This window comes from Psammomys obesus, unplaced genomic scaffold (genome assembly GCF_907164565.1).
Source record: "Psammomys obesus unplaced genomic scaffold, mPsaObe1.curated_primary_1811, whole genome shotgun sequence".
Lineage (NCBI taxonomy): Eukaryota > Metazoa > Chordata > Mammalia > Rodentia > Muridae > Psammomys > Psammomys obesus.
Window position 1 is genome coordinate 30,373,610 of NW_026592890.1, and position 7,916 is coordinate 30,381,525.

A 7,916-nucleotide genomic window follows, 5' to 3' on the forward strand; every position below is an offset into this window, starting at 1 on the left:
TGTGTGTGTGTGTGTGTGTGTGTGTGTGTGTGTGTGTGTGTGTGTGTATTTGTGCAACCAGGACCTCAAACATGCTAGGCAAGTGCTTTACCACTGAGCTAAACACCTAACTGTACCTATCACTTTTTAGCTAACCTTTTTTAATATGATAAACTCTTAACACTTTAATGGTTTGAAAAAATAAATGGAGACTATAGGATAGTTATTAAGAATTGTAAATTATCTTTGATAATACTTTTAAGAATATCATTTGCTTTAGCTGTTAGTTGTTGGGATGCAAGTACTTACTTATTTAAAATCTCTCCTAATGAATTATCTGGCACTTAAAGAGTAGTCAACCAATAGTAGTTACTAATATCCCCAAAGGTAACTAACTTCTGAGATTAACTTTAGTGTACATCTCTGATAAGTATGTATAAATTTTGGCACATTTAAGAAAAAATTGATAAGTAAATAAGGGATTTTTAAGTGATTTGGAGTAAAATGACATAGTTTTCAAATGCAGAATTTGATTCAGCATCCAATTATAGGGATCATCATATTTATATAAAAGTAATTGTCTTGGAATTGTGGAAATATGTCCTACGTGTTAAAGCAAAGGAGGAAAACATGTCTTAGTGGAAAGGATAGCATCAGACACTGTTGGAAGTTTGACCTCCAGTGACAGGGTGACTATCTCTGTGGCCTGGAGTGCTGGTTGCTCTTAGGATCCTAAACCTCTCAATGCAAGAAAGACTCTTGCTTCTGTGAGTGTTTGAGGGGATAGCCGTCAGCTAAGTGTGGGACAGCAAGATTAGGGCAACACTATCACTCAAGAATAGCAGCTACTTTCTGTTAAGCTTCATAAGTGTCCGGATGTGCACTGTGGCCGGAGTAGCCTCCCTCCAAAGCACGAGTGAGTGCTTTGGCTGATCTGTCCCTGTTAATCTGTGCTGAGCAGATTTGCCCAAGGATTACATGGGAAATTCTGGGTTCCGCTGTCCCCTTGATCTGAGCATGTATGTTTGTTACAGGGCACCGATACCCAGCAGTGGGGAGTAGTGAATGGGATTTCTGTTCATTATCAAAAAGAGACCAAGGAAGATTTAATAGTTAAAATACAACTTACTTCTCCGTTTTGTGTCTGTTAAGATATCTCCATGTGTTCTGTAAGAACAGTAGGATGAGGAGTAGTTTGCTTAATTAGGTGGGAAGACAGGAATACTTCTAACCTTTAACAGTGGTACATTTTGTTTTTAATTCAGCACTTTTTGTAATATTGGTAAGGTACTAAAAGAGTCTGAATTTGGTCAAAGTGCCTGTTAGCCTTTCAAACCACACTCACTGCTTTAAGGTGGGGTAAGTTTGTCTTCTATTCTTTCCTTCTAGTTTTTACCTTTTCCTCAATTTATACATGTCATAAGACAGTCAAGAGTATCTCTCATGCTTTTTAAATAAAGCTGCCTTTCATGAAATATTTTAAGTTCTCCTCTTAAAAAGACATTCTTAGACATTTGATTCTTTTTCAAAATGCTTGTCTCCAAAATGCTTACAATACACTTTCACTCTATGCAGGCAAAGTATATGACTGAAGTGAAAAATATATAGAAAAGGAAATTTGTTGAGTGTTTATATTATCAGTACTCATCATGTCTGATGCTGTTAGATGGAATTGGCAAAAATGAGGCCTGATTGTTGCCCATCTTTGACAATCTCATATTGTTTCACATAACTGCCTTGACATCCTTCATAGTAACAAGTCAAACAGGTGGGGGATAGATTCCAGAGGAAAGATAAACTGTTTCAGGCTGTCCAAGTAGAGAAGTAGAGGAAGCAGCAGTGCATGAATGTAGTAATAGCCAGACATCCCCACTCGGCAGATGTAGACATATTTATGCTCCACGGCAGCCCAAGGTCTATCAGCCCACACAGCTAGCACTTAGCAATTATGTCTGCGCATTGACCCACTGCACTGTATCTGGAGATGTAAGTAATTATGAGAATTCCTGCTTCCTATGCCCATTAGGTTTATTGGGGGCAGTCTGGTTTTATTTGATACCAATTTTCTGTAATAGCTGCAGGCTAGGGTTTTTAAAGCAAATATTTAAGTAATTGGCTACATACAGTTTCTATGTTTTCAGTTTAAATTAACTTAATTTTATTGAATTAATATTTTCTAGATTCTGGATAATTAGTTAATTGTATGAAACCACCATTTGAAAGGGAAAAAAGCCGGCTTCGTACGTGAAAGTCTTTGATATTCCTCAGTCTTCTTCTTTTACCAACTTTTCCAGGGATATTATGTTCCTATACAGACCTGTCTTTTCCACCCATCATTTTGTTGGAATAACTTGAGCCAATCAAGAACTTCACATAGACTAGGAACAGAGTGGAAATTATTTTACTAAGGAGCTCATCATTAATATTATTAAAAACACCAGCCCTCCGTCTAATACAGCAGAATGTACATTTGGGTTTACCTTTACTCTTTATGGAGTACGGGATGAAGTACTGTGTCTTCGTGTTGGCAAGTGGGCCCTTTATTCCTGTGGGAGTTTGGTACCGTTCAGCATAAAACACTCCATGAACCAAGGTCAAAAATGCTGGCAGCAGAAAGGCTATTTGTGGCAGCATATTTTCAGTAGGATTCTGAAAAACAAGAGAATAATTACATGAAGCCCCATTACTGGTATGTTTTACTTTTGTGATGCTCTACAGATTGATTCTTTGTATAGTTATCTCATTTTTTTTTAATGACTGACCTTTTATACTTTGAATTTATTCCATAAAATAAGAGGAAAGTTTTTGTTACATGAACATGTGGGTCTTACTAGTTTCAAATAATGCTCTAAAAATTAAAATGACCCTCATCAAATAGTCTCATTATTAGATGGCTGTATTAAATAATCCAGTCTTTAACATAGCTTGAAATAGCTAGAACTTTCAAGATATACTGAAATTCACATTAAGGCCAATTTCTACAGTCATCTTTACTAAGAATATTTTAAATAGATGAATACAAATGAGCCTGTCTGGGAGCCTTTTGATAGAAAGCTACGTTTTAAAATTATGCACAAAGATATATAGTTAACTAAAGTGTGTTTCCAAGTCAGCTGACAGTGCTGTCTCCCATTGACCCTCAGTCCAGACTTACCTGATGCTAGGAGTTCCTGAATGTGTGTGAGGCAACTTTCCTGGCTTCCTCTGCCCAGTGAGCAGTGGGCTGTACCTTCCCCACAGCTGCCCTGGGGTATTTATACCAGTTTTTCCCTGATTGAGTGAAGTTACCATGAGCATAAGCTCCTCCCCTCAGGGGTGGTAAACACTAATTAACATGGAAAGTCCTTTTGGGCAGGCATACAAAATCAGGTTCTTTTCCTTGTTTTCTCATTGAAAAATAGACTCTTTGTCTTCAATACATATTAATAGCTTTAACTGTGTACCTTTGTGTGTGTGTGTGTGTGTGTGTGTGTGTATCTCATTTTAGGAATTCTGACTCCCAGGTTGGTTCATAATGGAATGATGATTTTCCCTTTTTATTTTTAACATTCTTGTGTTATTTGGTTGAAAATATTTGGTAGTATATAAAAATATGAGACCTATCTTGGGGAGAATATGGATTTAGATCATGTTAATCCTTCAGTTATTAGGAAAAAAGTTTTATAAAAATAGCTTACCTAAATGTTTGTTAATTTGGGGGACTTAGGCTAAAGGGAAAAAATGATGAAAATTTAGGTATATTATTTTGCATATCAGTATTTTAGGGAAAGCTCTTAGAAGGTAATGTATGCAAATGACAGTATTAAATATTTCAGATATTTTTATATTAAATACTTTAATATTTTGAGACAAGTGTAAGACATCTTGGACTTGTGGCAATTAGTTGTTGAATTTCCTTGGAGGATTTAAATTTTTTACTCATAACTACACAAAGGTCAATGAGTGGCTTTAGATTTCCCTCTTTAAGTTTTCATTTTATCTTATAATTGAAAAGACTGTCACCCTAATAATCTTATTGTGTGCTTATTTACGTAAGATTGCTATATTCATTGTAAGGGGGAAAATCTTCAGACTCTGCCTTTTAAAAATACAATGGACTAATGATGTAGTTTCCTCTAGGGATCTTGAAGCACCCTGATTAGACTTTTCTCCCAGAGAAGTAAACATCATCACCATCAGGTTCTGTGTTGCTTCTCTCTCCTACAACCTTAGAGAACTCAGCATCAGTTTTCCAGGATCCTAAGAAATGTAATAGTAAGGATATGACAGACCAATTTTGTATCCCTTTTAATGTCATCATTTTGGTTCTGATGCACAGGATCAGCTGTGCAGGTGAGCATGCTTAGAACAAATTCAGTGCACAGTATGAATACATCATTTTTTTGCACCTAGCTAGAATTAAAGTAATACGGGCTTAGGATTGATTGGTAATTAGAATATTGACTGTTGAGTAGATTTAAAGAAAAAAAAAGTTTGTTCTTTTCATCTTCCTTTTCCTCTTATGGTTCTTTTCCTGTATGTGTTTGAACAAAACCTTGTATGGTACCTTGTTGAAATATAAATGCATAATTCACTCTTCCTTTTCCTTTTTAAGCATGTTTTGCGGGCTGCCATATTTAACAATCTACATTATCATGATTCTGGACAGACGGCTTAGCAAATAGGAGCTCTGGCTGCTCTTCCAGAAGACCTGGGTTTGGTTTCTCAACACCCACACAGTGGCTCACAACCACCTGTTCACTCCAGTTACCAGGGATCTGACCCCTTCTTCTGACCTCTATTGGCATTTTATGTTTACATAAACAAACTCAGAAATACACATACCCATAAGTAAGTAAATATTTTGAAAACTACATTATTATGTATATTTTTATGTAATGTTCAGGTACATACAATATACAGCTTTTTTAGAAGTTTTGTTCTTGTTTGTCTAGCTACTAATCCTTATGTGTAGCCCAAGCACCTCTCAACTCACAACAGTCCTGCTTCAGCCTCACAAGTGCTGGAAATATGGAGTGTACCATCATACCTGGTTTCAAATACAGCTTTTGTGTCAGTTTAGATTATAAGGACAACTAGAGATATGATATTCTAGTCTGTATTTTATTTTTAGAAATCACATTCAAAAATAGTTTTTATGATACTATAAACAGTGCTGCACCTGAGAAACCGCAAAAGGTAATAGACAACAAGCCATCTTCCTTTACTCATGGCTCATTAGAGAACATTCTGAAATAGGAGGTGACATGGCTGCTCCTCAGTGCCAGGACACAGACTTTGTAGAAGCACGTCTTTAGTAATTTAGTATAGAGTTACATCCACACCTGTGCTTATGCTTCAACCCGATGCTGGTGTCTGGTTAGGTATCTTCCTGTGGACACTAAACGGACTAGTTCTCAGCCCATAGATTCGGTTCTCTGCCCCTGCGTAGTTTGTTACCTGTGGCTACTCCCACTGCTTTCAGAACATCCTCCTCAGCATTTCTGCTGTCTGGTTTTTCATCAACACAAGGAAATATTTGTACTAGGAGACTTCTAATCTTGTTTGTTTGTTTGGTTTGTTTTGTTTTTTGAGATATCCTAGTGCCCCATCATCAGAGTCCATTTCATACTTTAGAGCAAAAGGAAAGTGAGATCCATGCTTGGAGGTTGTGTGTCTTTTTGGGGGACGTGTATGAATATGTGTGGGCATCTCAGTCCGTATTCTCTAGCTTTGGGAAGTATGCTGTCTTGCTGACAGACTGGATATTCAGCCCTTTTGGCAAATACTCTGCTTTTTTTCAGCATACAAGTTCCATCTACCATTTGCTTTGTTAGTCACATACGAAGCACTGCCTTTGCCAAAACAGATTATAGAATCTGGAATATTTGCTGGCCACACCCACACCACATTGTGTGTATAAAACTATTTTTATTCTGGGTGTTACTTGTAGCTGTTCAGACTGACCCTAGCCTGTGGCTTCATGAAGGAAACCCATTCTACTTGAAACAGAAAGCCCTGCCCTCTCAAGCTGGTAAGCCCAACGAGGTTTCAGTATCAAATATGAACCACTGTTTTTACACATGTGACAATTAGCTGCCACTGTGTTGTACCCTGTGTCATTCACCAAGTCTTTCTTGAATACCTCTTAAATGTTCGACACCGGGTGAATGCCATGTGAATAATGCACATTGCTGTTCTTGAGGTGTTCGCACAGTCAGTGGTTCTCGGCCTCTCCCCTACAGCCCTGTGGGATAAAATACAATTTGTGTAACGTTTGGAGTTTAGGAAGGTGGCACAAGCCCCACAAGCGGCCATATGCACTCTGAGATGGAACGTGTGGTCTGATGGTAGTTTCAAAACATTCCAGTATTAGCTCCTAATTATTTGTTATTTGTACTCATATTTTAAACTTGATGTAGAAAATAATTTCACTTATCTGTAAACAGGAAATGGCTACAATAAATACTTAGGTAACTGTCATCCAGTCTTAACTCACTGTCACCCAGTCTGCCTTCCACCCACCCTTGCCCCTCCAGGTTTTGAAACAAATCACATGTAATGGTGCCATTTCATCTGTTCATATCTTAGATTGCTCCAGAAAACAAATTCTTCTCTTATTCTTGTTTTTTTTTTTTTTTTGTTTTGTTTTTGTTTTTGTTTTTGTTTTGAGACAGGGTTTCTCCGTGTATCTGGCTGGCTGTCCTAGAACTTGTGCTGTAGACCAGACTGGATTTGAACTCATAGAGATCCACCTGCCTTTGCCTCCTCAGTGCTGGGATTAAAGGTGTGTACTACAAATTCTTAAGAAAAATTTCCTGATTTACTTCTTAGGTACAATACATACATGTAGAGACATATGTATAAATGTGTGCCTATGTATGTATGTATATTTTTGTATATCATCAGAGATTCACATGCATGTATATTATAGACGTGTCTAAGTACACATAATCTCATATATTTTTAGTGGTTGATTATTTGTTCCGATAGTATTCATAAGTCACCCCTGACTAATAGGTTGCTTATCCCCATCTCTTCTTTCCCATTAGCAGTTTATTTGTTAAAACACTGAGTCATCTATCCTGTGTGCCTACCTACAATCTGCCTTTGCTGGTTGGTCATTGGATCTAGAGTATTGATGTGGTTGGAGATAAATGCATTCACATACAAACAAGACACTTCTTTTTCAGGGACACCGTGCTACTTTAGAAAGAGGGCATGGTTTCTGTCGGGAGGCCCTTGGTTGCTGTTTGACTCTGGTGTTATAGATGAATACCCTGGTTCATAATTTCATTATAGGCTGTAAAATGCTGGTATATATGTAATTTTTATCATTCCTCTTTTATCTAATCAGCCGAGATATTTGTATGAAGGAAAAACAAATGCCTTGACCAACTGTTTATCCTGGGGTACAGTCTGTAATGAGTGGGAAAAAAGAAAAGAGGAAATGTATTCACCAGTGTGTAAAGCACACTGACTTAAACACTCTTGAAAAAGTTCCTTGAAAGGTAGCACTGCTGCCCAGTCAGTTCACTGTTAGGTTTGTTTTGCTTTAGTACTATTGCAAGTTTGCTTTGAACTTTCCTACAGTCTCTACATTTCTGTGGAATGCTGCTAAAGTCCATTGTGAGGGCAGCAGTAATGAACTGGCTGATTTCCAAGGTCTAAACTTTGCCAGCCATCACCATTTTCTAGCTACCAAGGTAATGAGCCAGCGCAGGCACATACTGCTGCCTTCCCACCTTACATCTGTAAATGAAGACTGTTATAGACTCTTTAAGCCCAGGGGCCAATTTAACCACCTAGTGTTTCTCACTTTCCTTTTGTAGGTAGCTGCATGCATAGTGTGTGTGCATGTGTGTCTGTCTGTCTTTCTGTCTGTCTGTGTATTGCATCTGAGTGTTGTGTTGTGTGTGTGTGTGTGTGTGTGTGTGTGTGTGTGTGTGTGTGTGTGT

At 37.7% G+C, this 7,916-nt stretch overlaps 2 protein-coding genes across 2 annotated transcripts in view; one reads left to right on the forward strand and one right to left on the reverse strand.

The window, feature by feature from the left end:
- Positions 1 to 2,613, reverse strand: part of Col10a1 (collagen type X alpha 1 chain) — a 4,998-nt gene extending 2,385 nt beyond the window's left edge. Inside the window, exon 1 of the mRNA XM_055615922.1 lies at positions 2,460 to 2,613. Coding sequence (XP_055471897.1) covers positions 2,460 to 2,613 — 154 coding nt within the window. The remainder of the gene's footprint in view (positions 1 to 2,459) is intronic.
- Nt5dc1 (5'-nucleotidase domain containing 1) overlaps positions 1 to 7,916 on the forward strand; it is a 110,812-nt gene that overhangs the window by 19,973 nt on the left and 82,923 nt on the right.